Raw genomic sequence first — 19,208 nt, 5'->3', positions numbered from 1 at the left:
TTTATTGCAGTATTCACTTTATTGCGGTAGTCTAGAATTGAATCTGCAATGATCTCTGAGGTATGTTTGTATAAAACTGTATGTACATGAAGTCAACCACAATCTTTGAAAGGTAGAAAAAAAACCAAAAGAAATACACCAAAATGTTGGAGTAACTAAAATAATGACATTGTGGTCTATTTCTCATGCCCTGTTTTTGGTTTGTTTTCTCAAATATTTTTGCAATTTTATATAAATAAACGTTTATTTTTTATTTTTTTAAGACAGAGTCTCACTGTTGCACAGACTAGAGTGCAATGGCATGATCACGGGTCACTGCATCCTTGACCTCCCAGGCTCAGGTGGTCCTCTTATCTCAGCCTCCCAGGTAGCTGGGACCACAAGCGCCTGCCACTACACCCAGTTAATTTTTTTATTTTTTGTGGAGATGGAGTTTTTTTCACTGTGTTGCCCAGCCTGCTCTCAAACTCTTGGGCTAAAACAATCTACCCTCCTCAGCCTCCCAAAGTGCTGGCATTAGAGGCGTGAACCACCTTGCCCGGCCCGTATTTAATTTTTATAGCGGAAAGACCATTTCTTAGTGTTCCCTTAGACCCTTTTTATAGTATTATAATTTATTGTACATTTTCTCTACATGTGACATAATCCTAATACTGTACATCTCCAAAGCACCCTTACTTTGTGGTTTATCACATTGTTCGCACTAATGGCTCCCAAAACTGGGCTAACCAAAGCTAAGTATATCTGTGGAATTCCTTTTTCATTCCCTTTCTTCTACACATTCACCTCTTTCAACCTTAAGGCATGCTGAAATTTCCCTTCCATCGGTGATAAGTGGGACTGCTTAACTTGAGGCTTAAGTTCTTTTCCAAAGATTATTGTAAGACCAGGTTGCCTTATGACCTCAGAGAAGCACTGAAACCAAGTGAAAGGGCACACAGCTATTTTATTAAGGGGCAGAGTACTGTTTTGTTACTTAGTGGAAGGTCTTAAAATAGTTTGCTTTCTTTTTTTCTTTTTTGAAATGGAATCTCGGTCTGTTGCCCAGGCTAGAAGGCAGTGGTGCAATCTCAGCTCACTGCAACCTCCGCCTCCCAGGTTCAAGCGATTCTTCTGCCTCAGCCTCCCAATTAGCTGAGATTACAGGCGCCCGCCACCACGCACGGCTAATTTTTTAAATTTTATTTTTAGTAGAGATGGGGTTTCATCACGTTGGCTAGGCTGGTCTCAAACTCCTGACCTCAGTAGATCCACTCACCTCAGCCTCCCAAAGTGCTGGGATTACAGGCATGAGCCACTGCGCCTGTCCAGTTTTACTTTCTTTTAATCTTATTTTTAACACAGCACATACTACCTTATGTTGCAGTGAGCTCAGACCTAGTCTCTAAACAAAAGGAATTCTTCACGTACTTCTCACATCTTGTATTGTACATATCACTTAGAGTTCTTGGTGAAAGATTATTTGAGACAGTGTTTTAAAATGACAGTAAAATGTTTCTTACCAGTTCTCTGGAAAACATCATTTTATTGTTTTGCTGTGTGTTGACCTTGAGACCCTCAACACCTGTGTTGTAGCCGTGTAATCCTTATTTGTACTGTAGTATTATTTTTCCTGTCATTTTTTAATTAACTCTTGGAGCCATCTTTGATTCTTCCCTCTTCTAAATATTTGTTCAGTTGCAGACTATTATTGTTTCTGCATAATCTCTTTTACATTCCGTCCTCCTCCCTTCCGACTATTCTTTTTTGTTTGTTTGTTTTTTGTTTTGAGACAGTCTCACTCTGTCACCCAGGCTGGAGTGCAGTGGCGCAATTTTGGCTCACTGCAACCTCTACCTTCTGGGCTTACCTTCTGATTCTCCTGCCTCAGCCTCCCAAGTAGCTGGGACTACAGGTGCACACCACCACGCCCAGCTAATTTTTGTGTTTTTAGTAGAGACAGGGTTTCACCATGTTGGTCAGGCTGGTCAAACTCTTGGCCTCCAGTCATCCACCTGCCTCTGCCTCCCAAAGTGCTGGGATTACAGGCGTGAGCCACCGCTCCCTGGCCCCTGCCCACTATTCCTAGGCTATTATTCTGCTGTCTCCTGATAAGCTTTTAAAAATCCATCTCTTTTCTTCATAGGGCATCCTACACAACAGTATCTGATCCATCTGCTTAAAACCGCAGAACCTTTCTGCTATCCCTTTCGGAAAACTTGATTGAATTCCTGTTCAAGTGCGAGTGCCCCTGCCTGCTCTCAGGGCTCATTTTGACTCAATTTACTTTCCCTAGATTGTCTCGCACAAATCCCCTGATGAACATTCTGCTCTAGCCTTGGCAGTCTATTCCTATCATAGAAATGCCTTGGGCTGTCTTTCCTTGGGTCTTTTTTTTTTTTTTTTTTTTGAGACGGAGTCTCGCTCTGTCACCCAGGCTGGAGTGCTGTGGCCAGATCTCAGCTCACTGCAAGCTCCGCCTCCCAGGTTCACGCCATTCTCCTGTCTCAGCCTCCAGGGTAGCTGGGACTACAGGCGCCGCCACGTCGCCTGGCTAGTTTTTTGTAGTTTTTAGTAGAGACGGGGTTTCACCGTGTTAGCCAGGATGGTCTCGATCTCCTGACCTCGTGATCCGCCCGTCTCGGCCTCCCAAAGTGCTGGGATTACAGGCTTGAGCCACCGCGGCCGGCTCCTTGGGTCTTTTTTAATGCTCTTCCCCTCCTCAGATGCTTGTCTGAATTCTTTGCATTCTTCAAGTTCCTATGTAGCTTTTCCTGGCTGTTAAAGCCTGAAGTGATCTTTGTATTCTGAAATTCTCAGTAAATAATGATGTGTATTTGATTCTGTAAATACTACATTAAATATTAAATACTCTAAATGTTAGAGTTACATAAAATTTAAAGTTCTTAGAATGTGTGAAATTATTATGTCCTGCATTTCTGACAGGTAGTCATTTACTCTCTCCTTACCCATCACCCTAGAGCACAGCACTTCCCAAGCCAACACGTTCATCCGTTTAGTAAAACATTGACCCCATTTTTTGTCCTTTTGTCTTAGTGTTCCTTTTTTCTGTTTTTTTTTTTGTTTGTTTGTTTATTTGTTTGGTTTTTTTAGACAGGATCTCGCTTTGTCACCCATGCTGGAGTGTGGTGGTGCAAACACAGTTCGCTGCAATCTCAACTTCCTGGACTCAACCGATCCTCCCACATCAGCCTTCTGAGTAGTTGGGACCACAGGCGTGCGTCACCATGCCTGGCTAATTGTTTAATCATTTTTTGTTGAGATGAGGTCTTACCTTGTTGCCCAGGCTGTTTTTTGTTTTTGTTTTTGTTTGTTTGTTTTTTGTAGATCTCCCTTTTTCACCCAGGCTGGTATTCAGTGGTGTGATCATGGCTCATTGCAGCCTCAACCTCCTGGGCTCAAGAGATCCTCCTGCCTCAGTCTCCCAAGTAGCTGAGACTACGGGAACCTGCCACCACGCCTGGCTAATTTTTGTATTTTTTGTAGAGACAGGCTTTCACCATGTTGTCCAGGCTGGTGTTAAACTCCTGGACTCAAACAATCAGCCCGCCTCAGTCTCCCAAAGTTCTGGGACTACAGAAGTGAGCCACAGAGCCTGGCCTCAGGCTGTTGATTTTTGAAATAATATAGAATAAGGCTTTGTTTTATAAGAACCCTAAAAATGTTTGATGATAGCCTTTGTATCTCCTGAAATCATTTCTACTCCAGGCAAAACCTGTTCCTGTTACATTTCTTGTATGCTTTGTTTTACAATTCCTCTTCTTGTATTGATAATAGTTCTGTCCTATCCAATGTCCCTCTTAAAATTTGGTCCCAACAATGAAACATAAACCTGTGCAGATTACAGAGAGACTGTGTGCTCTGGAGACTATGAAAATGGTTGTAACCTAAAATTGCCTTTTATTTTTTTAGCAGTCATACCATAGGCTAAGGTTTAAATATTAAAACTCCAGACTTCTTCCATGGAACCACTATTAATCCACCCTGTATTGCTTTTTGTCTTTTGAACTCTAAATCTCATAACTGACTGAGTTGTCCTCTCATGCTGGCTGCTAAGAAACTCAACCAGATGTGACACCTACCTCTCATAAGCCTTTAAAACCTTGTATTTACTAACTTACCCTGGCTTCATTTTTTTCCTCTCTTTTTTTCTACCCAATTTAATACTTTTCTGTATTAATCTTGTTGTATGTTTATATTGTTATCACAAGTTCTTTTTTTAGTGGTGGAATATAAATTTACAAATAAGAACTTAACCTTTTTCTGTGTTAATTGTAAACTCTTGTTTATATTATTAACATTCCCTCAATTTATATTCCTCTCTAGAAAAGCAAATCATGATGCCAGTATATTTGAAGTCATTAGCATTGCCTCTACTGCCTATATTTTCATTCTCTTTTTTTAAGTGCTTAGTAAATATACTCCGAGTATATAATTGTGTCCAAGAATGTATGCATTTAAAATATGTATAGCCTGTCGTTTAACATATCTGTACACAGTCTTTGTAAACCTCATCTGTGTGGCTGCATGATATTTCAGAGATTGATGGTCCATGGTTTACTTACACATTCCTTTATTCTGGATTTTTATATTGTTTTTAGTTTGGTTATAGATAATGCTGCAGTAAACATCTTTTTGTGTAAAACTTTCTCCATTTTTACATTGTCCTTAGAATAGGTTTTTAAAAATGTATAATTTATATTAAAAATATAGTAACTATATGTCTGAGGTTTTTATTGATTTTTTTTTACTCAATTTTTTTATTGAAGTGGTGAATTTATATTTTACATTATGAAAGAGTTGATCCTATGGTGTGAAGACTTGCAAAAGAGCTGTAGGTAAGATTGTATCCTTTGATAATATGTAAGTAAGTGCAGTGAAATTTAACACTCTCCCTTTTGTCTTTCCACAGCTGGATAGAACTTATACTGGCTTGCAGACTCTTGGAGCAGAGACGGTAGGTTTTTTTCCCTACGGTATTATCTGGGAATGAATAGGATGAAAGTTGATCTTCATTTTTGTTTGTTCATTTGTTTGTTTGTTTGTTTGTTTTGAGACGGTATCTTCGCTCTGTCACCCAGGCTGGAGTACAGTGGCATGATCTCGGCTCACTGCAACCTCTGCCTCCCAGGATCGAGTGATTCTCCTACCTCAGCCTCCTGAGTAGCTGGGACTACAGGCGCCCACCACCTCGCCCGGCTAGTTTTTTGTATTTTTTAGTAGAGACGGGGTTTCACCATGTTGGCCAGGCTGGTCTCGAACTCCTGACCTCTGATGATCTGCCCGCCTTGGCTTCCCAGAGTGCTGAGATTATAGGTGTGTGCCACTGCTTCTGGCTGATCTTCATTTTTAATTAGGGAAAAAATTAGTGTTAGTTTTTTTTGTTTTGTTTTGTTTTTTAAGTTTGTCTTTCTGTGTTAGTCCATTCTCACACTGTTATAAATAACTACCGAAGACTGGGTAATTTATGAAGAAAAAAGGTTTAATAGACTCATAGTTCCACAGGCTTACCAGGAAACATGTGGCTAGGGGGCTTCAGGAAACTTACAATCATGGTGGAAGGGCAAAGGGGAAGCAAACACCTTCTCATGGCAGCAAGAGAGAGAGCGTGAAGGGGGATGTGCCACACACTTCAACCATCAGATCTCATGAGAACTCACTATCATGAGAACAGCACTGGGGAAATATGCCTCATGATTTGATCACCTCCCACCAGGCCCTTCCTCCAACATATGGGGATTACAATTTGAGATGAGATTTGGGTGGGGGTGCAGCAAACCCTCCCCTCCTCTTCCCTTCCCTTTCCCCTTCCCCTGCCCCTTCTCCTCCCCTCCCCTTCCCCTCCTATTTTTTGTTTTTTGAGAGGGAGTGATGCTCTGTTGCCCAGGCTGGAGTGCAGTGACACGATCTCGGCTCACTGCAACCTCCGCCTCCCGGGTTCAAGCTATTCTCCTGCCTCAGCCTCCCAAGTAGTTGGGACTACAGGCGCCCACCACCACGCCCAGCTAATTTTTGGTTTCATAGTATAGACGGTTTCACTGTGTTGGTCAGGCTGCTCTCGATCTGCTGACTGCCCTCGAACTGCCTGACCTCAGGTGATCCACCCACCTCGGCCTCCCAAAGTGCTGGGATTACAGGCGTGAGCCACCGCACCAAGCTTTCTCCTTTTCTCTTTTCTTTTCTTTCTTTCCTCTTCCTCTTCCCTGTCTCGTCTCGTCTCTTCTCTTCTCTTCTCTTCTCTTCTCTTCTCTTCTCTTCTCTTCTCTTCTCTTCTCTTCTCTTCTTTTCTCCTTTTCTTTTTCTCTTCTCTTTTTTTTTGGTTGAGACAGGGTCTCTGCTAGAGTACAGTAACATCATGACTAACTGCAACCTTGAATTCCTAGACTCCAGTCATTCTCCCACCTCAGCCTCCCAAGTAGCTAGGACTGTACACCTGCACTACCAAGCCCAGATAATTTTTACATTTTCTTATGGAGAGAGTGTCTTACTGTGTTCATAGGCTGGTCTAGAATTCCTGGCTTCAAGCAGTCCTCCCACCTCAGCATCCCAAAGCACTGGGATTATAGGCATGAGCCACTGCACCCAGCCTTGGTTCATATATTTTTTTAAAATTGTGGTTAAAAAACACATAACACAAAATTTACTGTCTTATCCATTTTTCAGTGTACGGTCTAGTGGCATTAAGCGCATTTACATTATTGTGCAGCCGTGACCATAGTCCATCTTTAGAATTGTTTTCATCTTGCAGAGCTGAAACTCTGTACCCATTAAACAATGACTGCTCACTGCTCCCACCCCCCAGCACTGGCAACTGCTGCTCTGCTTTCTGTCTCTGTGAATCTGAGTACTCTAGGGTACCTCATATAAGTGGAATCATATTGTATGTGTCTGTCTAGGATTGCCTTATTTCACTTTGCATAGTGTCCTCAGATTTCATCCGTGTTGTAGCATGTGTCAGAATTTCCTTCCTTTTTTAAAATTTATATTTATTTATTTATTTATTTATTTATGCTCTGTCACCCAGCCTGGAGTGCATTCATGGCTCACTGCAGCTTTGAACTCCTGGGCTCAAGTAATCTGTCCTTAACCTGTCAGGTAGCTGGGACTACAGGCGTGTGCCACCATGGCCAGCTAATTTATTTACTTACTCGTTTATTTTTTGTAGAGACCGGGTCTCACTGTGTTGTCCAGGCTTGTCTTGAACTCCTGGACTCAAGCCATCCTCCTGCCTTGGCTCCCGAAAATGTTGGGATTATAGGCATGAGCCATTGTGCCCAGCCCCTCTTCTTGTTTTAGGCTGCATGATATTGCATTGTATGTATAGACCACATTTTGTTTATCTATTCATCTGTTGACGGACACTTGGGTTGCTTCTATCTTTTGGCTGTTGTTAATAGTGCTACTATGAACGTAGGTGTACAGGTATCTATTCAAATCCTTGCTTTCAATTCTTTTGGGTATATACCCAGAAATGGAATTGGCTGGATCCTATGGTAATTCTATTTTTAGAGGAACCACTGCTATATTTTTCATGGCGGCTGCACCATTTTACATTCCCACCAGCAGTGCACACGTATTCCAGTTTCTCCACGTCTTCACCAGCATTTGTTAATTTGTTTATATTTTAATTTATGGTAGTTATTGTAATGGTTGTGACGTGGTATCTTGTGGTTTTGATCTGTGTTTCTCTAATCATTAATGATGTTAAGGATCCCTTACTCTGTCTAGAGAAATCTGCTATATTATATCAGAAGGTACTTACTGAGCACTGGTCCAGGTGCTGGGAATACAGAAATGAATACGGAAGCTTCTTCCTTCAAAGAGTCAAATTCTTAGCTGGGCATGATGGTGGGCACCTGTAGTCCCAGCTACTAGGGAGGCTGAGGCAGGAGAATAGCTTGAACCCGGGAGGTGGAGCTTGCAGTGAGCTGAGATGACACCACTGCACTCCAGCCTGGGCGACAGAGCGAGGCTCCGTCTCAAAAAAAAAAAAAAATTTCCATGAAGTTCTACTGACATTTTCTAAAATGTGGCATTGAAAATGGGGAGGGTAGACAGTAAACACAGAAGCAAATAAAATTACTTCAGTTACAAATAAGTGCTGTGAAGATAAGAGTAGCTGGGGGATAAGGAAGTAGCTCATGCTTGGGTGGTTAGGCATGGTCTCTCTGAGAAAGTGTACTTCATTGAGACCTGCTGGTGAGAAAGGCAGCCATGCAAAGATTTGGAGCAATAGTGTTGTAAGGAGTAGCAACAGCAAAATCAAAAGGCCCCAATTTGTGATTTCACTGAGATTTGTATGTTAAACCAGATTAGATTTTCACTGAGGTATGTATCTGTTAAGCCAGATTAGATTACCTTCTAGAATAAATCCTTTAGTTCCTCAGATTGAAATTGTCTTTGAAGTGTGATTAGAAGTTATCTCTCACATCCCTGAGATCACATTCTTAGACAGGACTTGAGCTTTCTGTGACCTTGATGATGGACTCATGAGCCTGATTGTTGTCCAATTGTCTAGGTAGTAGATGTTGAACTCCATCGCCATTCTCTGGGAGAAGACTATATATATCCTCAGTCCTCGGAGTCTGATATCTCTGATGCCCCTCCATCTTTGCCTTTGACCATTCCAGCCCCAGTGAAAGCTTCTTCACCAATAAAGCAGTCACATGAGCCAGTACCCAATACCTCTGTGGAGAAAGGTAAAACAGCAGTTTTCCTTGCATAGAGTTGTTCTGAGGCATTCATTCCTTTCCCATTTACTGCTTTCGGAGACCTGTAGTATATGGAAAATAACTTTGCCATAAGCAGACCATGCTGCCTCTACTGCACAGTTCTGTTATGAAAGCCAAATCCCCACCCTTGTCAAAAATATTATTCCGGCTGGGCTCAGTGGTTCACACCTGTAATCCCAGCAATTTAGGAGGCCAAGGCGGGTGGATCATGAGGTCAGGAGATTAAGACTATCCTGAGTAACACAGTGAAACCCCGTCTCTACTAAAAATACAAAAACTTAGCTGGGCGTGATGGCGGGCACCTGTAGTCCCAGCTACTAGGGAGGCTGAGGCAGGAGAATGGCGTGAAGCCGGAAGGTGGAGCTTGCAGTGAGCTGAGATGAGACCACTGCGCTCCAGCCTGGGCGACAGAGCAAGACTCCGTCTCAAAAAAAAAAAAAAAAAAATTTCCATGAAGTTCTGATATTTTCTAAAATATAAAAACCACTAAAAAACATTAGATTTTTAAATTTATTTTGTTTTATTTTGAGATGGAGTCTTGCTCTGTCACCCAGCCTGGAGTGCAGTGGTGTGATCTCGCCTTACGGCAACTTCCATCTCCTGGATTCAAGCAATTCTCCTGCCTCAGCCTCCCTAGTAGCTAGGATTACAGGTACACACCACCGTGCTCGGCTAATTTTTGTATTTTTAGTAGAGATGGGTTTTCACCATGTTGGCCAGACTGGTCTCGAACTCATGACCTCAGGTGATCCATCCACCTTGTGCTCCCAACGTGCTGGGATTACAGGCATGACCCATTACGTGTGGCCTAAAACAGATTTTTATCACTTGATAATTCCTTCTAACGTATTACAGGAGGACTTTATAGTTCTGCTTCTGATTGTGTGAGCAAGAAACTTAAATATTAAATACCTGATTTTACTTAAAAAAAGATTCATCACCAACAGTGTATTTTGACCATGCCATTTTTAAATTTAACAAATATGTAAGTGTATATATACTTAAATGTTCCCGTATATAAGCATAAAAGATATAAAATTGATCTGAAATGTTTTATTTCTAAGCTTGTATTTTAAGCTTATATTTTAATGTGATGTTAGTATTATAAAATCTCAACTTTATTCCTCTTTAGATTTCAATTGCATCTTTTTTATGGGCATTTAATAAGATAGGAGAGGGGCTGGGCGTGGTGGCTCATGCCTTTAATTCCCAACCTTTTGGGAGGCTGAGACTAGCGGATCACTTGAGGTCAGGAACTCAAGACCAGCCTGCCCAACATGGTGAAACCCCGTCTCTACTAAAAATACAAAAATTAGCCAGACATGGTAGTGCATACCTGTAATCCCAGCTACTCAGGAAGCTGAGGGAGGCATGAGAATCGCTTGAACCTTGGAGGCGGAGGTAGCGGTAAGCGGAGATCACACCATTGCACTCTAGCCTGGGTGATGAGTGAAATGATGTCTCAAAAATAAATAAATAAATAAATAAGATAGGAGGATATCCTTCATTAGATTTCGTGAATGCTTTCTTTTTAAGATTTTTTCCTTCTCTAAACAGTTTTTCAGTTTATATATTAAAAAATGGAGGAACATAAGGACTTGTGTTCTTTTTGTTATATATGTTTTATAGTTAATAATGTTTTCAAGTTTCTTTAAAAAAGCACTTTAAACATTATTCTAAGCATATATATTTTTCACCAAAAATATGAAGGGATAATTGATTGTATTTATTTTGCTACCAGTACATGGTTTAAAATGGGTGTTGAAATAATGCATTTTTATTCTTTTTCCACAATGGTAAGGTTTTATTTCAAAGCGATTGATGACTTGCCATTTGCCTTTCATCTCAAGCAGGATTCCCAGCTGGCACTGAAGCTGAACGACACGCTCCGTTTTATTCTTTGCCATCTTCATTGGAAAGAACACCTACCAAAATGACAACATCCCAGAAAGTTACCTTTTGTTCTCATGGCAATTCAGCTTTCCAGCCAATAGCATCAAGCTGCAAAATTGTGCCACAAAGTCAGGTTCCTAATCCTGAGTCACCTGGAAAGTCCTTCCAGCCCATCACCATGAGCTGCAAGATTGTGTCAGGTATGCAGATATGTGGAAGACTGTGTATGTGGAGTTGACTGGATGTTAAAATTGTTGGAACAACAAAACAAAATACCATGGCTTTTTTCTCTCAAGTTTTTCTAAGCAGTATTTCTTTAACAAAAGGAAGTCTATCGCTGTTGATGGGCAAAGCTGTCACAAGGCAAAAACAAAGGTCATTCATATGGAAATGAATGGAGGAAATAAACTCAAAAGGTCAGATTTTTGTCTGCTAGAATCACCAGAGGTAAAATGTTTGCTAGCATATATGGCTGAAACTACGGTGTAGGAATCGTGTTTGGGGATTATATACGTGGAAACCACAGTGACTAGTAATAGAAAAAATTTAGAGGCCTTTGGCGGGGAGTTAAGCTTTAAGAGTTAGAATTGGGTGGGAATTGAAATGCTTTATTCTCTCTGTAACCACATTAGAAAATTACTCATTCCTATTGTCAGTAGGTAGTTCTGAGTTGTCTTTTTCACTAAGGTTAGATTATCCTTTGTCTTGTGACAGTTTCACATTATGTTAAGTAAAATTTAGTAGGAATATATACTTTATAGCTTTGATGTTCCACCTTAGAACAAAACATATTTGTTAAAAGGCAGTTGAAAATATCCAGGAAGTGTGAGGACTTCTGTACAATACTTAAATGAAGGGGGGAAAAGGGAATGTTTGGTGTTATAAGTACACAGCTAAGCAAAAATATGATCCAAATCTTTGAAATTGATGAGAGATAAATAGCTTCTAATTGGTAGGCAATTTTTTTTGCTTTTATTTTTGTTTTTTTTGAGATGGAGTTTCACTCTTGTCACCCAGGCTGGAGTGCAATGGTGCAATCTTGGCTCACTGCAACCTCCGCCTCTCGGGTTCAAACAATTCCCCTACCTCAGCCTCCTGAGTTGCTGGGACTACAGGCACACACCACCACTCCTGGCTAATTTTGTATTTTTAGTAGAGATGGGGTTTCACCATATTGGCCAGTCTGGTCTTGAACTCCTGACCTTAGTGGATCCACCCACCTCGGCCTCACAAAGTGCTGGGATTACAGGTGGGAGCCACCGCTCCCTGCCATTGGTAGGTAATTTTACCTACCAGGTAGGAAAATTTTGGAATTTGCTACTTCAGAGGTAGAATAGGCCAAACATATAAATTCATTTGAAGTTTAGAGAAGTTCATGGATGACAAGTTTGATCAATAAAAGACAGTAGAGGATGTTTAACTATCAGTAACTTTTGAGAGTATTTTGTGGGAACACAAATCTGTCTGGATTATGACTGTGACATAGTATTGACAAAGACTTTTGCTCTGGGTAGGTGAATTTCATATTTTCCTATTCAAAACAAGACACAGGTTTCTTAAATCTAGCTGTTTACTTACTAATGTCCGTCCGTCCGTCCGTCCGTCCGTCCTTCCTTCCTTCCTTCCTTCCTTCCTTCCTTCCTTCCTTCCTCCCTCCCTCCCTCCCTCCCTCCCCCCCCTCCCCCCCCCCCTCCCTCCTTCCCTCCTTCCCTCTCTCCTTCCCTCCCTCCCTCCCTCTTCTCTTTCTTTCCTCTTTCTTTCTTGTTGCCCAGTCTGGAGGGCAATGGTGCGATTTCGCTTCACTGTAACCTCCGCCACCCAGGTTCGAGGGATTCTCCTGCCTCAACCTCCCGAGTAGCTGGGATTACTGGCATGCGCTACCACACACAGCTAATTTTGTATTTTTAGTAGAGACAGTGTTTCTCCATGTTGGTCAAGCTGGTCTTGGACTCACAACCTCAGGTGATCCACCCACCTCGGCCTCCCAAAGTGCTGGGATTACTGGCATGAGCCACCGCACCTGGCACTTACTAATTTTCTCCCTAATTTTAGTGTCTTCGAGTATAACCAGTACTATAATAGCCTGCCTGTGGTGTTAAAAGATTTATCATATCAAGATTCAGCGGTTAAAAAAAAGGTTCAGCAGCTTTGCACTGCTGTGTAAAGCACTGCTTTCTCAACTGTAACGTACATACCAGGAGATCTTGTTGAAGTGCAGATTTATGTTCAGTTGGTCAAGGATGGGACCATAAAATCTGTTTCTTACAGTTTCCTCAGTGATGCTGATGCTGTTGGTCCAAGGATAAGGATGCAGAGCATGAAGCATACATCCTCTGCCTCCCCTATACCCCTGTTGCTGCTCAGTACCGGGAGCATGCAGTTCCATTTTATTTTCCCAATGTGTTACCTTTGTCCTGGTGGCACTGACCTTCTTCCTTGTCCTCGACATCTTACATGGGTTGAATATGTGTATTTTGTTTCTGTTCTCCCTTTTTCATTAATAAGGTTCCCCAATATCAACTCCAAGCCCATCACCATTGCCTCGAACCCCAACTTCCACTCCAGTTCACGTGAAGCAAGGCACTGCTGGCTCTGTTATTAATAATCCTTATGTTATCATGGACAAGCAGCCGGGACAGATGATTGGAGCCAGCACTCCCAGTACAGGTGTGTATGCGATCAATATTTGTACAATCCAAAGGGTTTGATCTTTTATTAAAAACGTAATCCTGCCGTTACTTGGTAGCCATGTAATTGGAGAATGAAATCTCCCGTAAACGAGAAGAGAATACATAAAAGGAAAGCCAATACTGTTCCTCTGAGGGGAGATTTACTCTGTAAAAGTTGCATTTTTTAGAATTTACTTGAGTTTTCTTTTAATTTCTAAAAATTCAAAATAAGCTGTAATTAATGTTCTTAAAAGAACAGTTGATTTTGTTTTCATTTGGAAGACTTACTCTTTCGGGGACTGTAAGCAATGTGGTTACTACCGCTTCCAAAGAAGCTTTTGCTAACCTTGTGGGCCACATACATTTCTCCCCAGTCAAATAAAAAAGTGATATTTTCTTCAGAGAAGACCCATTCTGGTTGTGGGAGGAGAAATTGAAACCTTCAATTTTAAAGAGAACTCTTAATAGGAAAAAGTCATCCTTGGATTCACCGTGTTCCTCACTATAATCCCATGAAACTGTATCATGCTTTTTAGGTTTTTTTGAAATGCTTTCCCTGACATTATTTTATTTATTCCCTTCAGGTAGCCTGTATTTATTATTAATTAATTAATTTATTTATTTATTGAGACAGACTATTGGTCTTTCACTCAGGCTGGAGTGCAGTGGTGTGATCTTGGCTCACTGCAGACTCCATCTCCCGGGTTCAAGCGATTCTCCTGCCTCAACCTCCCATGTAGCTGGAATTACAGGCGTGTGCCACAACGCCCAGCTAATTTTTGTATTTTTGGTAGAGACACCATGTTGGCCAGGCTGGTGTCAAACTCCAATCCACCCGCCTCAGCCTCCCAGAGTGCTGGATTTACAGGCGTGAGCCACCGCCCCTGGCCCCGTTCCACCTGTATTTAAACACAAGCTCCTAACTATAAACTTCCCTGTAGCTTTCACTTCTAATTAAGAGAAGTAGAAGACAAATGAAATAAAAGGGACAATTATAAGATAATGAGACTGATTTTTTTGTTGTTGTTTGTTTAACCTATTGGATTTAACACATGAATGTATGTTGGGCTTTTCCAAGCAGTTTTTGTTTTTGGAAAGGCTAAACTTTAATAATGATTATAACTGTGGAATGCCCTTAAAAATTACTGTGTTCAAGGCTTACCCAGTATCTTTTGAACATACTTAGGGATGCCAAATAGGTGTTATTTCATGACATTTGGTTTTAGGAATCAGCCAGAAGTCTTTGGAGGCAAGTTTGGTAAGTGGAGTAAATGATTAAATACTATTTGGAGTCTTGACTTGTTGACTATAGATAATATGACTAAATTTTTTTCGGACCCTAAAGGCAGTTGTACAAATGGAATATAAAATGTTTAATGTTGGCCAGGCACAGTGGCTCATGCCCATAATCCCAGCACTTTGGGAGGCCAAGGTGGGCGGATCATCTGAGGTCAGGAGTTCGAGACTAGCCTGGCCAACATAGCAAAACCCGTCTCTACTAAAAATACAAAAATTAGCTGGGTGTGGTGGCGTGCACCTGTCATCCCAGCTACTGGGGAGGCTGCGGTGGGAGAATCACTTGAACCCGGTAGGTGGAGGTTGCAAGATCAGGCCATTGCACTCCAACCCAGGTGACAGAGCGAGACTCCGTCGCATGGAAAATAATAATAATAATAATATTGGCAGCATTTTGGAATAGGCATAACTTTCTGGTGAAACTACTTTGAAGGAGCTAGCAGAATGCATGTATTCTGGCACATTTGTTAAACAGTATCATTATGTTATAGTAATCTTTCATTGTATAAGGAGTAGAGCATAGAAATAGAATACTTTATAGTGTCTTTTATTGTATAAGGAGTAGAATATACAAGAATATGCTACTCTTTATTGTACAAGGAGTAGTCTAAAACAAGTGACTTTGCTACTTATTCTTCTGCATGTCCTTACCAGCTTCTTACCTTCTTCAGGTTGAGCATGAGATCAGCTTCATGGGGATGGGTCCTTAAGGGTTTTTTTCCATACTAGTTTCAGCCTTAACAATGACTTTTCAACCCTTAAAAATGAAAAATAAATAGTGGGAAAGAGGGGAGGATGGTGGAAATGGTTTAAAATTACATTTTGTAAATTTTACTTTGTTTATATTTTACTTTTAATTGTGCCTTGCTTCTCAGGAAGTCCTACAAACAAGATCTCCACGGCTTCTCAGGTCTCCCAAGGAACAGGTTCCCCTGTTCCTAAAATTCATGGAAGTAGTTTTGTAACATCTACTGTCAAGGTAACGTTCTTACTGCATTATTACACTTTGCCAGCTTCTTTTTCTTTTCATTTTAAAAAAATGATTTTTCAAACGGAGATGGGGGCTCCCTGTATTAACCAAGCTGTATTGAACTCCTGGCCTCAAGAGATCTCCCACCTCGCCTACCAAGGTACTGCAGTTGCAGGAATGAGCTGCACTCAGCCACTTTGCTGGTTTCTGAACATAGTATGTTCAGCCTCAGCAAGAATGTGTCAGTTGATGATGCAAATTTCATAAAATGGAATCTTCAAGCTGTTAGGTGTCTAGACTTTACTACCTCCAGACTTTAAAACTTACTTGGATCTACTGCACACTTTACTACCTCACTCGGATCTTTCCATAGTGTCAAAAATGCTTCACAGCACCTGTGTCAAATAGTCACCCAGTATCAATTTGAAAACTTACTGTGATAAGATTATTCATTTTCTTATTTATTTGAATAGTTTGTTAAAAATATTTCCTTATAAAAATATTCATCTGAACTCTTCCCTTTTGGACACCTCTTTCTCTTGCAACAGAGCTGCTGTCCTCTCCCCTTTCTTTTGCTTCTTAAACTTTCCACTCCTTAACCCATAAAAAAAAATATTAAAAATATAAAAACATTCATCTGACAGCTCATTCCTGTCTTTTCTGTATTTGCACCACCAAGAAGTAAATATACAAATGGCTCCCAACTTACAGTGGTCCAACTTACAATGTTTTGACTTTACCTTAGTGCAAAAGCAATATGCATTTAGTGAGCCCTCAGCTTACCCTGGGGTTATATACAGATAAACCCACCATACGGTGAAAATGTGGGAAGTCAAAAATGCACTTTTGGCCTATGATGTTTTCCCCTTATGATGGGTTTATCCAGACATAACCCCATCCTAAGTTGGGGCGCATCAGTGTTTCCTTTTCCATGTGTTAACCTTTTACCTCCACAGAGTCTCTCCCCTGCTTCCCTTTTTCTGGGTAAGCAGTCCTTTAAAATTTACAACTCCAAATATGATCTGACCTGTTCCAGTCAAATGACTGGTGCCTGACACAGCATTTCTTTGATTTAGATGCTAATGATGATACTGAATGATTTTCTGCTCCAAGGCGAGGCTGTTCTCTAAATTCTGTGCAGTGTGTTGGCACTGTTATATGAATGTCTGAATTATAGTAATCTTGAAAGTCTTAACCCTGCTGGTTTAATTTTTATTGTTTCTTAGTGATCATTTTACTCTACAGCCTTCAAGAAGTGTTCTTTGTTTCTGAATTTTGACAGATTGCCTCTGAGATTTGCATTTTATGTTTGAGAATTAAAGAGAAACTATGGAAGTTTTGAATGTTGACTTTTGTTGTCTTTGCCTGTGCCAAATTATTCAAGTTTTTTTTGTTTTTTAAGATTTTATTGAAAAATTTTCCTTTGTATTCTAGGTGTTCATTGAGTAAATTTTACAAATCAATTGTGAGTACTATTAAAAGAGAGTATTTACTGAAACATTGCAGCTGCCCGCTTCTTTATTTATTTAGTACCTAGGCTCCAGGGATATAAAATAAACTAAATACAGTCCCTGTCCTTTAATGGTTTACCAACTATCAGGGAGGACCAATAAAGTCAACCAGATATTAGGGGTAGTAAGTTAGAAGTCTTTCCAGCATACAGCAGGACACAGATAAGTAGCTTGTTTCCAAGTTACAGCTTTTCTTTGCATTTGGTTTCTAAAGCAATGTTAAAATGCAGGTGTAGAGGCTTGGAAGACCCCAGGGAGTTTTAGGTTTTTATGTCTTTTTGTCTTTTGTTTCTTTTCTTTTCTTTTTTTTTTTTTTTTTTTTTTTTTTTGAGGTGGAGTTTTGCTCTTGTCGCCCAGGCTAGAGTGCAGTGGCATGATCTCAGCTCACCACAACCTCCGCCTCCCGGGTTCATGCGATTCTCCTACGTCAGCCTTCCGAGTAGCTGGGACTACAGGCATGCGCCACCACACCCAGCTAATTTTTGTATTTTTAGTAGAGACGGAGTTTCTCCATGTTGGTCAGGCTAGTTTCGAACTCCCAACCTCAGGTGATCCACCTACCTCAGCTTCCCAAAGTTCTGGGATTACAGGCGTGAGCCACCGCACCCAGCCAGTCTTTTGTTTCTTTATATTGCTAGAGAATGTCACAGGTTTGTATTAAATACAAGTGACTAGATGATCTGCAATCACCCATTTATCCTGATTGTAAAATATGTATTTTTACACACGCAGCAGGAGGATTCTTTGTTTGCATCTATGCCACCTCTTTGCCCAATTGGGAGTCACCCTAAGGTTCAAAGCCCCAAACCTATAACAGGAGGACTTGGAGCTTTCACAAAAGTAAGTATGTATTAGGACATTATCCCAGAAGTCATAGTACTTTTTGTGGCATGTTGGAGTTGATTGACACCACCCCTACAACATGTTACTTTTTTTTTTTTGAGACGGAGTCTCACTTTGTCACCCAGGCTGGAGTGCAGTGACACCGCGTCAGCTCACTGCAACCTCCACCTCCTGGGTTCAAGCGATTCTTCTGCCTCAGCCTCCCGAGCAGCTGGGATTACAGGGACGTGCCACCACGCCTTGCTAATTTTGTATTTTTAGTGGAGACGGGATTTCACCATGTTGGTCAGGCTGGTCTCGAACTCCCAAGCTTGTGATCCTCCCACCTCGGACTCCCAAAGTGCTGGGATTACAGGCATGAGCCACCTCGCCTGGCCTATCAACATGTTACTTTTTAGTAGGTCTCAGCTTCTCATTCTGAGATGTGCTTCTAGGTATTTAATGATGTCCTCAGGGCAGCCCTTGGAGTCCAGCAAGATGGGAGTTCATGGAGCACAAACAGTGTGTATGTGTTTCTCTCTGCTGTCATTTGCCACGGTCTCTAAAACAAGTAACTGTGTTACTACAGGAGCACAGAATCAAGTTCAGATCCTACTGTTGGTCCCTTTAATAGCTGGTATGGACTGTTTAAGTAGTATGTGTATTTACCCTTCTGGTGGAGTCATTCTTTACAGATAAAGTTTCATCAATTCATTAATCCCTGCAAACAGAAAAGATTCAGATATTAGCAGCTTTATAAAATGGGATGTTTATGGATGTTTATTCGGTGTCATTATCATGTTTGTTGCAAGGTAATCATCAAACAGGAACCTGGTGAAGCACCTCATGTGCCCGCAACAGGAGCTGCCAGCCAGTCACCACTCCCGCAGTATGTGACTGTGAAAGGGGGTCACATGATAGCTGTGTCCCCTCAGAAACAGGTCATAACTACTGGAGAAGGGATTGCCCAGTCAACAAAGGTTCAGCCCTCCAAGGTTTGTGTTGGGTAGAGGTGGGAAAGTTCACATGTAAATGATGATGTTTGCCTAAATAATCGACAGGTGCTGAAAAGATTCAGGGTGTCAGGGTTGCTGATCCCATAAGAACCTGTGGGTGAAAGCCCAGCTGGAAAAACAAGTCCATTGGTGTGAAACTCTTCTACTCCTGTAGTAATCATTGGCAAGAGCCGGGTTATGTATTACAAAGGATCCAGGAATGGTCCGAGAGGCAGGGGAACACTGCTGTCTCTGGCAGTGAAGGCAGCTGACTCATGGACACAACTTTCTACTTGATTCATCTCTAAAAGGGATCCGCT

At 41.2% G+C, this 19,208-nt stretch overlaps 1 protein-coding gene across 7 annotated transcripts in view; it reads left to right on the top strand.

Annotated features, from left to right (window-relative positions):
• The window catches only part of YEATS2 (YEATS domain containing 2), a 109,892-nt gene that overhangs the window by 43,363 nt on the left and 47,321 nt on the right, over positions 1-19,208 (top strand). For 4 of the 7 annotated variants that reach the window (XM_030931448.1, XM_030931457.1, XM_030931451.1 and 1 more), the window contains exons 9-15: positions 4,913-4,957; positions 8,519-8,699; positions 10,583-10,825; positions 13,131-13,292; positions 15,466-15,569; positions 17,804-17,911; positions 18,706-18,888. In XM_030931448.1, coding sequence (XP_030787308.1) covers positions 4,913-4,957; positions 8,519-8,699; positions 10,583-10,825; positions 13,131-13,292; positions 15,466-15,569; positions 17,804-17,911; positions 18,706-18,888 — 1,026 coding nt within the window. The remainder of the gene's footprint in view (positions 1-4,912; positions 4,958-8,518; positions 8,700-10,582; positions 10,826-13,130; positions 13,293-15,465; positions 15,570-17,803; positions 17,912-18,705; positions 18,889-19,208) is intronic. The other 3 variants (XM_030931462.1, XM_030931471.1, XM_030931465.1) reach the window with 2 other exon arrangements.

This window comes from Rhinopithecus roxellana, chromosome 1 (genome assembly GCF_007565055.1).
Source record: "Rhinopithecus roxellana isolate Shanxi Qingling chromosome 1, ASM756505v1, whole genome shotgun sequence".
Classification (NCBI taxonomy): domain Eukaryota; kingdom Metazoa; phylum Chordata; class Mammalia; order Primates; family Cercopithecidae; genus Rhinopithecus; species Rhinopithecus roxellana.
This window is presented reverse-complemented; position numbering and strand designations above follow the sequence as displayed.